Here is an 18,319-nt window from a genome sequence, read left to right on the forward strand (position 1 = left end):
GAGGAGCTATACTTTAGAAATACTGTGTATACCACAAGAACTGACCTATTTTTCTTCTTTTTAGTATCACTCGACTACACATTTTATTTAAATGTAATTTATTTGTTTTACAATATAAAGCCAAGTAAACAGTGTCTCTCACACTAAAAATCAGCCTACTCACATGAAATTAGTAAGAACCATACAATTTTGTCTTTAAAATGCTCACACATGAGATTTTACACAGTACAAATGTACTATGCTATAATGTGTTCATTTAGAAAGATCTACTTTTCTTTCTCTCTCCCGTGGGATTTTTGTTCCTCTCCTCAGCACACAGTGGAACAATCAATATCCTATTGCATGGTTGCAATTTTGGGTACGTTACATGGGACTTGTACTTATTATAATCCTTTTACAGATGAGCAAACAAGGTAATTAATTAATTTAGCCAAGGTAACACAGCAAGTCAGTAGCAAAGTACCCAGGCATTATAATGTTCTAACTATTAGAGAACACTGTTTCCCAATGGGAGTTGTTCTGTGCAAGATTTCTTCTGTAAATTACATGAAAATCTGTCTTGTTTGAGACCTTTTTGAATAGATTTTAAATAGCAAGGACAATAGATTATAGTAGCATCTACTTAACCAGGATTAGTTCTGCTATTATACTTTATTAATTTTCAGAAATATATTGTTCTCATTTTTGTCCGTACTATAATTTCTGCACACAAGAAGTCTGAAATAAATTTGGGACATTTAAACAATACTACCTCTGCCTGCACATGCCCAGAAAGAGACAGGAGAGCAACCCAACAACAAACCAAGTCTCAGGAAGAAACCACCTCTATTTATAATTATTTAATATGGATGCCTTGGCATAAGCAGAAAACTGATAGCCTAAGCAGGAAATAACTTTAGGGAACTAAGATGCACTGATATCTGTCTTTAATCTTGTTTTAATTATGTTACTATAACTCAAGTATTTCTAGACAATGTCTGGAGAATGACCAGACATTGTGCTATACATTCAAACTAACCATTTCATGAACTTACATTCTCTGGGATCTGAGCTTTTTCTGCCCTTGCAGCTTTTTCTTCTCTTTCTGCTCATTTCTGAGACCTGAGGACATCCAGATTTTACTCTCCTGGGTGGGGAAAAAAAACCATTGAATCATAAAAATTATTCCCTATTCAACTGCAAGGTTGCTTTCTTTTCTCTAACTTGGCTTCTCTTTCTGAGTCCATAAGCCCACTGATCGGAATTCTGAATTGGAAATAGGAGCTTAAGCATCTAGTTGTTTCACTTGGTCAATCAGGGCCAGATTTTCAAATCTATTTAGACGCTAAGGATGCAGGTAGGGCCTAGTGAGATTTTCAGAGGCAAGGTCACAATCCGATACCTGGTTCCTCCCTTGCTTTAGGATGTATGGTAGAAATAACTCTCACCAGCATCATACCTGGTGCAGCTTACTTCCTCATCTGTGCTGGGGGTACAGTGGAGATGGGAGACCTGAGCCAAAGCTCCATCCACTCCTTGCCCTTTTGTATTGGAGTGGGTGTAGCAACCCCAAGGAGGCTGCTACCCACAATGTGGGTAGTCCATGCAAGGGAACAAGAGAACAACTTACATCACCTTGTGCATATGTAGTGTAGTTGTAGCCCTTTTGGACTCAAACAGGAAAATGATAAAAGACAAAAACAGCCTATCACCTGTGGGTGAATACTTTTCACAATGCAATCATTCCATATCTGACCTATTAGTACTCATCCTCAAAGAAAAACTGCACAACGCTTTCAAAAGACGAGCCTGTGAGCTCTGCTAGTCACTAAAAAATCATGGACTGAACAGACACACTGGGATTTATGGCTTATTACAACAATCTGTAACCCCCCTAACCCCCTCTTTTTGTCCTATGATTACAGAGGAGTTAACGGGCCACTCTACCTTGAATGACCCTTTAGAATATGTTCTAACTACACCTTGCATGTGCTGTGAAGCCATACCTTTCCCAGACCTGAAGAAGAGCTTTGTGTGGCTCCAAAGCTTGTCTCTCTTTTTCACTAACAGAAGTTAGTCTAATAAAAGCTATTACCTCACCCACCTTGTCTCTCTGACCACCTTGTATAGTCACATAAGACAGCAAACAACTGAGCCACCAACAAATTAAAAACCCCTGTGAGAAGCATAGATACTTCCCGTAGATACTTCTCCTGTATCCCTCAAAACATACTTTGTGTTTTGTAAAGTGTTGTGTACATCAACAGTGCCCTATAACATAAAATAAATGCATTTATCAACAATTAAAATCCTATATAATTTAAGTATAGCCTTGTAAATAGGCTGTTGGTGCTTATTGTCAGGACAAATATTGACGTTAGCACTGGAATACAATATTTTATGATGCAAGCTGAGTTTGAGAAAGCGGCTGTGTAGTGAATATATTGCTTTCTGATGGGGCATTTCAGCCACATCACTTGTTTGATGTGCTACTTAAAGAGTGCTCTTTTTTTAAAATGAACATTTTACTAGACAAGGAAATGATGCTCTGTAGTTCAAACAAACAAAAAGGCTGAATATAAGCTGTGCGCGCACATATAGAGGCACCTTCTCTTCAGATATAAAACTTGCTAAATGGAAGAGTAGATTTCAAATTAAGGCTAGTCTGGTGTGTCAAATCAAAAAGAGTGCTGCTCACAATTCATAGGGGTGCAGCTCCATGACAAAGTAGAAGTTTCATTTGCGAGGTCCTTTCAGGGTTGGTGAGTTTTTTTTTTTTTTGAAGAATTTTCCAAATCTTTCCCTACAGGAAGTGTCACTGTCTGGGTGTATTCAAGCTTAATTCAACAAATATCAGTACTGGGGAGGAAGTGTGGCCACGTGGATAGTGCACTAGACAGGCACTCTGGTGACCTGAGTTCCATTAAGAGTTATTTTTCAAGCTTCATCATGCACTAGTGGTATCAACCAGCAGAGACTGCCATGGTTTGGCCTAATGGCAACTCTAATTTCTTCTTGATGAAGCTAGAGATTTTGGCTTGTAGTCTAAGACTAGGGTCCTGGTCTGGTGGCTCAGGTGGTTAAAACTGGTTGGTGGCTTCTTTCCCTCACAAGGAAAGCTGGATCATGTGTGATTCAGTCAGGGTGACTGGCTACAGTTACCCCTTTGTGATAGAGACTATGCTTGTTTATCAATTTACATTTGTGTGTTGTTATTATTAAAGTTGTGGACTCTGTGAGGTGTCTCTGTTCGATCCCCAGGGTCAGAAAACAATTGGCAAGTAAATCCTAAAAAGCACATAAATGAGCAACAATAATGTTGCTATTTCTACTACTTCTCCTGATATTATTTATGCTTCTTTTTTCCTCCTGTCAGATTCATTGATTCAGGTAAGAGAATAGGCAAAAATCTTATGGTTGAGGTGACTGCTGGGTGTTTTTTCCTTCACAGCTTTTTCACTGTGCTTCTTCTCACATGTTATTTTTTCCTTTCACTGTACCAGCATACCTACTTGTTTTTTGTCCACACCCTAGATTTGTAAATTTTGATGAAAATTAGGAATCTTATCACCTGTAATCCTTAGTCACATGAGCAGTCCCATTGATTGCAGTAAAGATTACTTGAAGGGATAAGTATTGCAAGATAAGACCCTTAACTAGGACTCAGTTCTGTGCATTGCTGTGATCTTCTTGTGAGAAGCTGAGCATTGATAACTCTCATCAACTCAAATAGGAGTTAAGGGTGCTCAGCAGTTTGCAGGATTGAGCCCGAGATGTATTGGCATAGAGCTCTATGTGCTAAGGTTATTCCTGATTTAAGCAGCAGCATTCTGGCTGGCTCAGAATAAGTGACTCAAATTTATATCTCCTTAACTAACAGACATGCATGGAAGATTATCCACAACCATAAAGCTAATTAAAGCTTCTGTCCATATCTTTGTTGTGAACACCATTCTAGTTCCTGTTTATAAGAAGAGGCAATTACTTCTTACAAGCCTTGGTATTAACTCTCTTAGACCAAAGAAACAGTCTTAACAACATATATATTTGAGATCCCACTGTTCTCTGGTAGGTGTGAATTGCTGTAAGAGTTTTTTTTTTGTTTGTTTAACTGGTAGTATGAATTAAAATTTTAGGTTGTGGAACACAGTTAAATCTATTTTATTATGTTTTAAAAACTTGACCTTCTTCAAGATAGCAATAAATATTAAAAACATGCAGAAAAGTGACATTAAAATAATGGTCATTGGCTTGAAAGGGCAAAAAGATAGCAAATTAAAGAAAAATATGGAGGAACAAAGTATAGTGTAATAATATGTAACTAAAGAAGAAACAATAAATCAGTATTAATTTTTTTATAGCAGTGAAGAAAAATACCTTTGTAAAATGTTTTAAAATTCTTTCAGGATAAAAATTAGCTTCAAAGTAGTGTATATATTTTTTTGTAATTAATTATAGTATGTTTTAGATGGCCTAGCTGTAGCCATAATACACACAGCAATGTTATATTGAACAGTCCTATTCAATCCTTTAGCTAAAATGTTTCACATTCCAGAAACATATAGTGCTGGTGATTGCACAATAGTTAGTTCTCCTAGCTAACCAAAATGTCATTGCTAAAATAACCTGCATCTTGTCCTTCCTTCCTTTCCCATATGAATCTCTTACCAGGCCCTAAATCATTTCCTGTCTTCAAATTCAACATCCTTGCCTTCACATTCAGTGCCCTACATAAACTTATCCCTACCTACTGTTCTGTTCTTATTGCCTTGCATTACCTCTCTCACTCCTTAAGCTCCTCAATATCCTCTCTCTCCTTACTGTTGTGTTCATCTCCTTCTCCAACTTGTCTTTGCTCCTTGTATCATGTTGCCAACTACGTTTGGAACAGTCTGTCACTGCTTGTTTCCCAAGTATCCTCTCTCCCTCTCCCTCCTTCTTCAAAGACATTCTTAAATCACACATTGTTCCTGAATACTTCCTGTGTTGCTCTCCCACCCAAAAATCAGTTGATCTCTACACCCATTTTTGTTTTGTTGCATCTTGTCTGTATTCAAATTTAAACTCTTTCTGTTAGAGAGCAGATCTTGTTCTTCATCTTGTAAAATGCCAAGTACATTGATTGTACTCTATTACTAACAATAATAACCTTACAGTTAACTCTAATTAGGGTCCAATCATTCCATCAAGTTATGTAGGCAGAGAGATTCATATTCTTGATACCTTTCATATTTTCTCATATGCCTTGTTCCACACTGTCTCTTATTCTAGGAATGCCCTTCCAACATCAGTTCACCAAACCAGCATTGTCATCTCATTTAAATCACTCCTAAATACCCATTTCTGCAGGATGGCCTGCAAAAAGAATTTTTTTAATGTTAAACGCACAAATTCACACACACAAGAAAAAACACATGCGCTGCCAAAGACATGTAGACCTCAATTAAGTAATTTTTTTCTTATCTCTTGCCTCTACTACTCTACACCTTATTCCCACTTGTCTAAGTTTTCACTTATACTGTATGCTCTCAAGAGAAGAGAAGAGACATGGCTTTCTTTAAAATATCTTCAGCGGAGTGCCTCGCACACTCACTGGTACTATAAACATCACCACAAAAGAAATGGGAGGTAAGGCAAATGGGTGAGTCCTCTGTTCAACAAGATCCTGAAACATTTCATAAAACATGAAAATAATTTGCCCACAGAAATGCAGCCTCCACTTAGGCAGAACTCTTCAACAATTTGAAGCATCCAACAACATTATGTGCTGGTTCAGAACAGGCAATAAACAAGAATAGCATATCCAAATGAAAGAGTAGGTATGGGAATTAGTCTCAAACTGAGGTCAGGCCAACACACCATGATTAACACTTCTATCCATATGAAATATGCCAGGGGATTTTTAATAGCCAAAGATATTGGGTCTTGGTTTTCCATCTCATCCAAAACAAGGTGTTTCCCACTCCACAGTGCCTCCCAACACCAAACTGAATTGCAGGAAAGAATACTACGCACAGAATTAATAACATCACTTATGCAGCACATAGGGGTTGTCAAGAGGTCCCCCAAACAAATTACTAGACCTTAGCATGGCTAATATTGTAACAAAATGAAAATGGAACAATCTAACATCAGACTGACTGTGAAACAGCTTTAGATTGGCAGCTTGGAAGCTGGTTGTGCCAAATTGATGGTAGCTTTCATGTAGTCCTTCACCCAGAGCCAAATCCCTTCACTGTATTAAGAGCTAAAAGCAGAAGTTATTTAAATGTGACAAAGAGGACTTTATTTTAACTGAAAACTAGAAGTAGTTTAAATACAGGCAAAATTATATTTAAAATTATACTTGGACTGTCACTGAAGGGCGGTGAAAGGAAAGGGAAGACTTTTTTTCCCTTTCAAGAAAGTAAAAAGACTTACTTTCAGCTTTCATTTGTTCATCATGTGACCAAGCCACTTCTAACTGTCATTTCCTGTTGTGAAAGCTATATATGCGTTCCTGAGTCCCCTTTACTACTAGGCCAAGCTGACTTGTAAATATACATCTCCCTGCATCGTACAAAAGAATGAAATCAATAAAGACCCTCCTCACTCACCCTTCAAACGTTCCATAAACAGGGCTCCTGTTGACTTAACGGGGAGGGGGCTTCTAATATTTTCCAATGACCAACATTAGTTCAGAAGAATGACAGATGTTCATAGTACCATTACTGTATATATGCCTTGTAACCAACTTAAAGGGCTTCTGCACTTAGCTTAATTAAAAAAAAAAGATTAAGTTCCTTTCCTTACACCCTCCAGTATATTGAATAAATTTTTTTTGTAAAAGTTCTGTCAGTTTAATAAATTCTTCGCTGCATTTCTTTTTTCCGTCTTTTGTCATTTTTGTCTCAGTGTCTTTTGGCGCTATCCTGCTCCCAATGAAGTCAATGGAAAGACTCCTAATGGCTTAAATGGGAGCAGAATTAGCTCCTTTTGATGCAGATGACTTTGTCAAAGCTCATAGGATATTTGTGGTACTACACATATGTTTTATAGTAATTTTTATATTCATTTTTGCTTGACAGATAGTCCTTGATGATAAAGCATGATTCCAGAGAGCTGCCAGGTTAGGTGATCCTGCCTCAGCTACACATTTGGCAGGGCAGAAGGATGTGAAATTATTAGTAGCTGCAGGCTAAATCTTCATCAACTTCAATAAGGGAGAATATGATTGCTGTACCAGTGGCCTGGTCAGCCAGTCACAAATAGGGCACCCATAGCATCAGCCAGTTCTGGCTTTGCACACCCCAAATGCTTCAACGACAGTGAGGCTGTTCTGCAAAATGGGCCACAGATCCAAAACACATTGTGGCCTCCTGAGTGTAGTTACTAATATTATGGGTAAAGGATTGTCGGGTTTGTTTTACATCTGGTTTATTTGGTTCAGTTGGTTACTCACTAAAAGCTGCTCTCTATTTGACTTCCAAACCACCTGAGTCTATTGTAACCTTGCACTTAGCAAGTGTCCATTTTATTTTTCCTTCAACCATAACATGCATATTGTTAATCTTAAATCTTTCCTGATTACATTTACAATTCACAAGTCCCACAGAAAAGACTGTGCAATGTTTGCACACTGTCAGTTACAATTTTCTTTGGATGAGAATCAGGTTGTCATTTAGCAGAGATTATTGTGACAATTGAACACATAAAAATAACATTATGATTGTAAGTAAAAAAGAAAAAAAAAGACCAAACAATTTTAGATGAAATACAACAGTTAAAAACTCCATCCTGGTAGCTTGTGGCACCATAGCGCCCGCAACATCCTCCAGGCTCTCATTCCATAAACCAGAGCAGCTCAGTTACATTGTACAGCACCTTCTACCCATGGAGCAGCACTGAGGTAAACTTCTGGGGTCACTCTCTGTAGTGTGTCTGTATGGGACAGGATTCAAAGGTGAGTGAGGGGGGTGATGATGGTGATAGAATGGAGTGGTGTTTAATATTTAATAGGCCTGTCTGAATTGACTTTTAGTTCTGTCCAGATATGTTGAGAAAACACCTGTTTCTTGGTGAAATTGTTTTTATTAGGATTGATGGTAAAGTGCTTGTCTTCTTATACAGGAGTAGGGAAACACTTCCTCTGAAAAAAGAACAGGCACCTTAGACACTAACAAATATAACTGAGCATAAGCTTTCATGGGCTAAAACCCACTTCATTGGATGCATGCAGTGGAAAATAGAGTAGGAAGATATATATATAAACACACAGAGAGCATGAAAAAATGAGTGTTGCCATACCCACTATAACGAGAGTGATCAGTTAAGGTGAGCTATTATCAGCAGGAGAAAAAAAAACCTTTTCTAGAGAGAAGAGTTGACAAGAAAATATATAACCAGTTTTAGTTAACTTACTGTCCTATATTGCTGAGTTGGTAAACTAGTAATCAGCTCTGCAGTGCAAGAGGCAATGCTGGTTAAGCATCACACCTCTTCATTCTCCCTGTATCAGTCCACACAGTCACTACCCCTTGCTCCTTGAATTCTATCCTCTACAGATATACTTCCTTCAGAAAAATGCTCAGATAGTATTACAGGTGAGAGCAATATAAATAACTGGGCAGACAGACTTTAGCTTGTTATGCCTTCTGCTATGTAAAATATTTGTATATTAGTATATTGTATATAAGTCTCATATATAAAATACCAGATTTAACACCAGGAAAAAAAACTACTCAAAATATCTGATGCTATTTAGCAAACCTTCATTCACATTTAAATCACAATATTAAATTACACACTCAAAAGTAATTCAGATTCCTTAAATTGAACTTTTTTTCTTATTGTGTAGAATTACTATAGAATTTCTATATTCTATAAAAATACAGAAGATGTGACTATGAGTTACAATAATTATATAGCTACAAAGTTCATTTCAGACATTTAGGCCAGTTATTTTAAAACAAAAAAGAATTTTATAGAAGCATTTACAGTCGTATGAGCCATTTTTCTTAGCTGTTCACATTCCGCATGTGTTAACACAGAAGCTTCATGAGTAATTTTCTTTTCTAAGTTAAAGGACATGCTGGGTATCTTGTTGGAGCTAAACAGGCTAACAAATTAAAACAATTTTTCCCTTTGCACTTATCCCTTTCTGTACTCTCAGTCCAGGTCAACAATAATAGCATAACTATAGACATGTATCTTTCCAATTACTGAAGGAAAAGGACACCATAGGTGGCTAAAATAAAATAGGAAAAACAACAAACAACTCACCTGGGTAAATATTTTATCAACTGTCCATCTTTTCTCGAAAGTCTGGGTCAATACAATTAGTTACATTAAAAGTAAAGATAAGAGAAGAGACAGAATTGTTCAGTGTGTTGGCCTGCTCCACTTCTTTTGATTTCTATTTCTGTCCCTTAAGCACAGAATCTGATTAGTATATTTAATTCCATGCAGCATCAGGAATGGTCTACCTTTAATCAGCCTATTGGAATCCACCTTCTTTTTCCTTCACATATTTTACAGATTGAAAGATAAGAATTTGAGATGTTTTTGTCACTATTCAAACTTTTAAGATACTTATGAAATTTATCACACAAAATTCAATTTTTGATAGTTATTTATCATGTTAAAATGTGCAGCTCACCAAAATTTGCAAATTGAAACTACTGACATTTTATTTTTCACAAGTTTACATCTTCATTATAATATATTTTAGTTACAAGAAATATGCTTAAGGGAAGGGTTCTGGTACACATCAAATATTTAGTTTTTGTATACAAATGTCACTTCTGAAGCCTTAGATCATATATGCTATATTTTTAATGTGAGTTTATCCTGATTGCTCAGTGTTTCCTCATATATTTATATTCTATTGTTTTGTCTCTTTTTGACTTTCATACATCAAGTACATATGTATTGCATACATTATATTTTTATGTTTATAATTACAAGGTATTTTATATAGGATAAACATTAATAGTAATCAATGTAAATGTGAATAGGAAAGAAAAAGTATTTATGTCCTCAGAAACAGCCCTTCCGCTCTCACATTTCCATACAATCACAAATGCTTTTCAGTTTGCTGTGGTATCAAAATGAAAGTGTTTTAAACAAGCACCAAGGAATTTTCTTTCGTTTCATACATTGGGTCATAGAGATGCATCCTTATTGGGATTGAAGCAAAACCACTAAACAGTATTAGTAGTTCAATAGACAGTATTTCTCTCTTTCCAACAGTACTAGTCCAATGCACTGTCATGGTTCTCAGGAATACTCTGCTGTAAGTGCACTCTACTGAGTGAGACATAAAACATTCAAATCGGTCTAATCTTGGTCAAATTCCAATCTGAGTAATTATATTCTGTCTACTTTAATTCTCCATGCTAAATTTCAGTTGCATACATTCCTAATGTGCTGCAGTGCAGCATTTCATGCAAGAGGTGGCAACATTTCAGCTGATCCATGTATATAATATTTGCAAATAACTATCCTTAAGAAAATTACTATATATGTACAGTAGATATTTTTCAAACTAAAATTCAAAATGAAGATTCCAACAATAACAAATTTCATTTTAACTAAGTGGCAGCAGAGTATAAAGAAAGCCGTGGCAAACAGCTAGCTAAAATATCCTTTATTTCCCATAACAACATATAAGTATTAATGTTTCATTACAATCATGTTTGATGTAATAGATAGAGGGGATGTAGGCTTTTTGACACATCAGCACCTTCTTGAAATGTACAACTTTTGGGAAAAGATGGGATGGTCATTTACATGTAGCAGAGAAGAGGGTTAAAAAGGCCTGTCAGTTTAACATGTATATAATGTAATATTTAAAAAAATAAATTTCCTTATATGTTACAAATAAAACCAGAGAGGATTAAAACTGAAAGATTATTAACACAATACTTTGTGTTTTTACCTTTCATTGTCTTTGGGGGAAGAAATACAAACATAGTATAAGTGACTAGAAAATAATGGGTCCTTTTACAGTAGTAGTACATGGGTTCTCAAATTTTTCATTGCGTGGTCTGCATCTTAAGAAAGAGATTGTCTTGTGGATGCCCGCCTATGAACTTCACTATTCATTCTATCTCTATGGCAACTAACATGAAAAAATATTATTAGGAAAGGGCTGTACATCCATATTTTTAGCTGCTTAATGTGATAAGTGATTTGTCTTTACAATGTTTACATTTGCTCTTCCCTTCTTCTCCCCCTCCCATCTGGTACAGTCTCTCCCCTTGCTTATCTTTCTCCACTCTTAGTCATCATCATCCCCCTGCCCATGCTTACCTACATCACTTAGTCCTCCTCCCTCCTTCACATGCTGCCTATTACTCTTCTGCTTCCCTGAACACGCTGCCACCTGATTCCCTTCTCTCCACCCTCCTCTGTCAATAGGAGCAGCAGTTCCATTGGTGACACTTGGTTCCAGTCCTACTGGTGGCTCTGGCCCCTGAAAGCGTTTCCTATATCCTCTCCACCTGTGCAGCAGAAGCTCCTAGTGGAGGCAGATAGGCTAGCTCACCCTCCTCTCTTCCAGATGATTTAACAGACATCCAGGTTCTCCAACAGTAGATGCAGCTGGAACAAAGGGAAGGGGTCAGCAACATATGACTTGTCAGCTCTCTGTGGGCTGCCTGGACCACAGTTTGAGAACCACTCTTAATAGTAAAATACTGCAGTGTTTGCATTGCAAACAATGCACAGGAAAACTTATTTCTACTGGGATTTGAAAAAGGCCATACAAATATTCCTGTTGGACTCAGACTCTGCAATTAATGAAAGAGTCACTTACGTCAAGTTTGGTCTCACATTTTCTACAAAGACATCTAATTTACTCTGACTAAGTGTATAAAGCAGAAAAGCAATACACTATTTCTGTTTGAGTCTTATATAATTACAATTTCTTCAGGTCATTTGCATTTCTCTTCAGGCCACTACATTCTCTGTGTAACCACAGTTTATTAAATAAAAAGCTTTCAGTATGATGCTCGCTAGTAGCCCTTTTGCTATGTTGCTCCTAAGCGGCTGTTGCTGTTACTGGGAGTGTCATCTGACCAAAGGTGTATGAAGTGTTAAGGATGTTTCAGAAGGGGTGGGGCAGCCATACTGTGTGTGTAGGGAGTTTGGGGGTGGGGGAACCCCAAGAATGGGGGAATGAAGTAGCTGAAGAGAGGATTACTCACCCTGTGCAGTAGCGGAGGTTCTTCCAGATGTGCATCCTTAGGAGTGCTCCACTGTAGGTGTGGAACTTGGGATGGGACATCTTTGGTAGCAGTGCCCACTGGCCCACAGACGCACTCCTCCCTGTCTTGCGCCGTGAGAGGCATGCATATATGGCGCTGTGTGGTCCAAAGCCCCCCTTCCCTCCACTACTTCTCCACCGCAGAGCTTATCTTTCAGTTCCGAAGCAGAGGGGAGGGCAGGCCGTGGAGCCCCAACAGGGACACAAATCTCGAAGAACCTCAGTTATGGTACAGGGTGAGTAACTCTCTCTTCTTCTTTGAGTGATTTCTCTGTGGGTGCTCCACTGTAGGTGACTATATAGCAGTGTCTCTAGTTGGAAGACTGAGGCTTTGGAACGGCATTTAATGCAGATGATAGGACAGTGTATCCTAGTAGGGCATCTGATGTAGCGCCATGGGTATTTATATAGTGTTGGCTAAAAGTATCTGTGGAGGCCCAGGAGGTCACTTTGCAAATGTCAGTAATTGGGAGATTGTTGAGAAAGGCAATCGCGGTGGATAGAGAGTGTGTTGAACGTGCTCAAGTTCCAGGAGGAGGTTGTCGATTGTGTAGTTGGTAGAAAAGGTGTATACATTGCGAGATCCACTTGGAAAGGTGTTGTTTGGAAATGATTGTGCCTTTCGATCTTTTGGCTGTTGAGAAGAATAAGTGTGGCAATTTCATAAAGATTTACAATTTCTGTCCAAGTAAAAGGCTAATGCTTGCCTGACATCCAATATATGTAACCGCTTCCTGCTGGTTGCTATGTGGTTTTGGGAAGCAGCAGGGAAGGCAGATAGGTTGATTTAAATGGAAAGAAGACAGTACTTTGGCTAAGAATTTTGGATGTGGACATAATGTGACCTTGTCTTTATGAAAAACTTGGGAGGTGGGGGGGGGTGGTATGCCACGAGAGCACCAATTTCTCCTACCTGTCAGGCAGAGGTGATGGTGAAAAGAAATGCTGTTTTCAGGGACAGATGAATATAAGAGTATGTTGCCATGGGCTCGAACAGTGATCTGGTGAGACAGTGCAAGGTGAGGCCAGGGTTCCAAGCTGGGGTGGGATCTCGTATGTGAGGGTGAAGGTTTTGGAGATCTTTCAGGAATCTCTTCATGAGTGGGTGGGTGAAAATGGAGTGGCAGGCTATATTGGAGTGGAATGTTGTGATGGTGGCCAAGTGTACACAAATGGAACTGGTGGATAACCCTGATCTTTTACGATGTAAAATATAGTCTAGGATGAGCGGTAAAGGAGCATTCATTGCTGTGATGTGATTGGTGGTGCACCAGGATCGGAACCAGGTCCATTTTGGAGAGAAATGCAGCAAGTTGTATCACATCTGCTATTCAGGAGGATGTCTTTTACTGCCTCTGAACAGGTCACCTCTGAATCCCAAAAACATGGAAGATTCAGTCTTTCAGATGGAGGAGCTTCGGATTGGGATGGAGGATTTGACCCACACCTGTGAGAGGAGGTAAGTATGCCAAATCTGTTGTGGCCATGCTGGAGCTATGACGACGACTCAGGCTCAGTCCTCTTGCATCTTATGAAGCAATCTGAACAAGAGAGGAAAGGGTGGGGGAGGGGAGGTGTACAGTAGCAGAGCATCCCATGTGAGGAGAAACACATCTTCCAGGGATCTGAGACCTAGGCCTGCTCTTGAGCAGAACTGAAGACATTTGGCATTCTCTGGTGTGGCATAGATTTGTAGATAGCAATCCCCAGCGGCTGAATATGTGGTGTAGGGTTTGCGTATCTAGCTACCACTCGTGGTCTTGGGAGAATCTCCTGCTGGATAAATCTGCTGCAGTGTTCTGGTGTCCAGGTAGGTATGTGGCTGAAATGCTGATGTTGTGCTGGATACACCAGTTCCATAATTTCAGTGCTTCTGAGCATAGAAAGTGAACTCTCACTCCGTCTTGCCTATTGATGTAGAACATACTGGTGATATTATCTGTCATAACTCTTATAGTGCAATGTCTGATCAATGGTAGAAAATGCCAGCAGCCATTGCACACAGCTCATAACTCTAGTAGGCTGATGTGTAGGGTGGATTCTACTAAGGACTACCTGCCCTGCACGGTATGGATCTGAAGGTGTGCTCCCCAATCAGTTAGGGAGGTGTTGGTTGTTAGTATCAGAAACAATACTGGTTGAAGGAAAGGGTCCCCGGCACAGATATTTTTGGGTTGTGGCCATCAGAGTAGCGAGTCCTTTATTTTGATAGGCATGGATAGGAGTTTGTGAAGGGTGTCTCTGTGAGATACATAGACTATGCCCTCAAATGGTAGGTCTTCAACAATAGTTTGTGCTTCCTTAGGGAGTCTGAATAGGTGTAGCCATGATGCTCATCTCATCACTATGGCTGTCATGATGGAATGGGCAGGTATATCAGCAGAGCCCAAGGATGCTTGTAAAGCTATACAAGCCAACAGCTGTCTTTCAGATATGAGTGCCTGGAGTTGCTCTTCCTTGTCGGGAAGATCCTGGCAGAATTCCGGTATCTTAGTATACATAGTTGTATTTGACCATGAGAGCCTCATAACTGGAGATTTGGAACTGAAGTGTGACACAGGAATAAGCCTTGCAACTAAATAGTGCCAGTCACTTCCAGTCCCTGTCATAAGGGGTTGACCTTGAGTGGTATTTGCGTCCCTTCTCATGAACTGCATGGCAACCAGAGAGTTTGGAGTGAAGTGGGAAAAGAGAAATTCCATGTCCTTAGCAAGGATGTAATATTTCTTGTCCACCTGCTTGCAAGTTGACAGGATGGATCCTTGGCCGGGTCCAGGAGGGCCTCATTGATAGGGAGGGCTACCTTTGTCAGTGTTGAGGCATGCAGGATATTGAGCAGCTTGTGCTGTTGCTCTCTCACTTCCTCCAGAGGGATCTGGAGGAGGTCTGAGATCCTGCCAAACAGCTTCTGGAAATGTTTGAAATTGTCTGCTGACATAGGGGGTGGAGGCATGCTAGTCTCACTGAGGGAAGAGGAAGAAAAAATGGAGTGGTGGTGTAATCTCCTACTCCTATTCTTCTTCATGGTCCTCTATTGGGAGTGGATTGGCAGACTGATGAAGATGACAAGCGTGGGTGTCTCCAGCTCTGTTCTATGGGAGGCTTTGGGAACTGTGCTCCGTACATGGCCCATGGACCCCAGTATGGCCAATGTGGAGGGATTGGCACATATGGTTGCATCCATGGAGGTCTATAACAGGGCCCTGGTTCAGTTCTGGTTTGTGAATAATGAGGATGCGTAGAGGATGCTTTTTGTGCCTGTCCTGAATATGAGGGTGGGATGGAGTATTCCCCCTCCTCTTCCTCACTGGGGAAAGGTGGTGCTGTCCTCGAAGTGGAAAGGGAGCAGTGCTGTGACTCTGGAGAAAAGGCATGAGTGGAGGGATCTTGTGTCTGAGTAGCAGTGAATCAGGCATATCAGATACCATCACATCTTTAGGGTATCTGAACTCCTGTGAAGGAGGGAGGAGCATCATCAACACTGATGGTTGTAAAAAGAAAAGGAGTACTTGTGGCACCTTAGAGACTAACCAATTTATTTGAGCATGAGCTTTCGTGAGCTACAGCTCACTTCATCAGATGCATATCGTGGAAACTGCAGCAGACTTTATATACACACAGAGAATATGAAACAATACCTCCTCCCACCCCACTGTCCTGCTGGTAATAGCTTATCTAAAGTGATCAACAGGTGGGCCATTTCCAGCACAAATCCAGGTTTTCTCACCCTCCACCCCCCACACAAATTCACTCTCCTGCTGGTGCTAGCCCATCCAAAGTGACAACTCTTTACATAATCAAGTCGGGCTATTTCCTGCATAGATCCAGGTTTTCTCACATCCCCCCCACCCCCATACACACACAAACTCACTCTCCTGCTGGTAATAGCTCATCTAAACTGACCACTCTCCAAGTTTAAATCCAAGTTAAACCAGAAAATCTGGGGGGGGGGGGGGGGGGTAGGAAAAAACAAGAGGAAACAGGCTACCTTGCATAATGACTTAGCCACTCCCAGTCTCTATTTAAGCCTAAATTAATAGTATCCAATTTGCAAATGAATTCCAATTCAGCAGTTTCTCGCTGGAGTCTGGATTTGAAGTTTTTTTGTTTTAAGATAGCGACCTTCATGTCTGTGATTGTGTGACCAGAGAGATTGAAGTGTTCTCTGACTGGTTTATGAATGTTATAATTCTTGACATCTGATTTGTGTCCATTTATTCTTTTACGTAGAGACTGTCCAGTTTGACCAATGTACATGGCAGAGGGGCATTGCTGGCACATGTTGTGTCGGTGCTGAGAGAGGTATGCATTCTTTGAAATGGCCAGCAGATGGAGTAGAGGGCTTACCCAGTGCCGAGGGTCTTGTCAGTGCAGGAAGTCGTGTTGGTGCAGAGGGTTTACTCGGTACCACAGGTTTGGTTGGGGCCGATTGGGTCGGTGCTAATAAAGATGGTGGTGGTGATGGTTTTGTTGGTGCTGCAGTGCCCAAAGTTGATTTGGTGGGGCGGTTGATATAATTTTTTTAAGGTCTCTCACTGCCTTGTGGTCACCTGTGTCTCTACCTGTTCAGAGTCCTTAGACTCTCTTTAGCTCTGGTACCAGAGGTACTCAGATGGTCACGGGAGCTACATCTCACCCTTGAAGATATAGAGACTACTGACCTTGCAGAAGATGGTGTTCTGTCAGGCAGTTCCTCAGAGGGCGATGTGGTAGCCGTTTCTTCCCGTGCAGGAAAGAGAGGATTTCCTCTTAGAAGGATACAGTAAGTGACAGTCACGCCAGGGGAAGTGCCTGTACTGAATGGATTCTGAGGCTGACCACGAGGCTCTCTCCATGAAAAGTCTCAGCCAGATGTCTCGGTCTTTTCGGGCCAGGGCAGCCAAGTTGTCAGTAAGCGCACTTCTGTGCGATGTGTCCTTCCCCAAGGCAGCAGATACACTATGGGTGGCTGTTGCTCACAGGGAAGACTGCATGGCATGAAAGGCACCTCTTAAACCCGGGTGATCTGAGCATAAGTATGAGGGAAAGAGCTTCATGATAGGGAAGGGCAGGAAAATGCAATCTAAAAAAAATTTTTTTTTGCCGGAAGAGGATGGTTAAAGGAAATGATTAACTACTAACCTAACAAATAAGGGTGCTATCTAATGACTCAGAGGATAGAAGGGCTCTGCTCTGGATTCCGTCCCAGACCAAAGGCGGTTGAGAAGGTTGGACCGCACAGCACTATATAGAGATGCCGCTCACAGTGCGAGAAGGGGAGGAGCACGGGTACAGTCCAATGGCCACTGCTACCGAAGATCTCCAATCCCAGGTGTAAAGGGTGCTGCTGCACCTGCAGTGGAACACCCATAGGGACATCATTTGAAGAACCCTGGGTTTGGCAGGGACCCTTCAGTCAGCAACGTGGCTGAGCGAGCCTGGCTGCTGGGGACAAGTTGAGGATGCTCCCACTGGCTCCACCTTCGTGAGGGATGGATGGCTGGGGAGGGCACTGTGCACAGCCTGCAAAGGAGGGTGGTGGGCTCCTAGCATGAACAGCGGAGACTGGAAGGGGGCAGGTCAGTGTTCTGTAGTGTGGGGGGTCCCCCAACCTCTCAGTGCAAAACAGCACATCAACACCCCACTGTTGGCAACAGAGATGGTGGGGACAACTCAGTGTACAAGGGGAGTCCCCGATAATCCCCACCACAAAATAGCAACACTCCTCCCCACACCACCTGCAAGCCAGACACTGAGGGAGGAAACCTTCCAGCTGTGCCTCTACTGCTGCTCTGACCCCAGCTTCCCCCCCTCAAAAAAATCCCTCTTCCAGACCCTTCCCCCAAACTGCCCTCTACACATGCTCTCCATGCAGGCTCTGTCAGGCATGCAAGTGGATGGAGCTATGTGCCCTGGAGCTACGCTGAAGGGCCAGAATTGGGAAGAGAGGAAAGATGCACCCAAGGTGTTGCTGCAAACAAGTGTATATAGCCTTCCATTTTGAAAGAAAGTAATTTGAATTCTTGTCACTAATTTACAATTAAGGCACAAAATCTGAAACAGTACTGTAAATTGCTAACTTTAAACATACATCAATAAATTAATATTTTATTT

At 40.7% G+C, this 18,319-nt stretch overlaps 1 protein-coding gene across 1 annotated transcript in view; it reads right to left on the reverse strand.

The window, feature by feature from the left end:
* Positions 1-1,114, reverse strand: part of LOC125637190 (uncharacterized) — a 62,787-nt gene extending 61,673 nt beyond the window's left edge. Inside the window, exon 1 of the mRNA XM_048851383.2 lies at positions 1,035-1,114. Coding sequence (XP_048707340.1) covers positions 1,035-1,092 — 58 coding nt within the window. The 5' untranslated portion in view covers positions 1,093-1,114. The remainder of the gene's footprint in view (positions 1-1,034) is intronic.
* Between the last annotated feature and the right edge of the window lie 17,205 nt (positions 1,115-18,319).

Source organism: Caretta caretta, chromosome 5 (genome assembly GCF_965140235.1).
Source record: "Caretta caretta isolate rCarCar2 chromosome 5, rCarCar1.hap1, whole genome shotgun sequence".
NCBI lineage: Eukaryota > Metazoa > Chordata > Testudines > Cheloniidae > Caretta > Caretta caretta.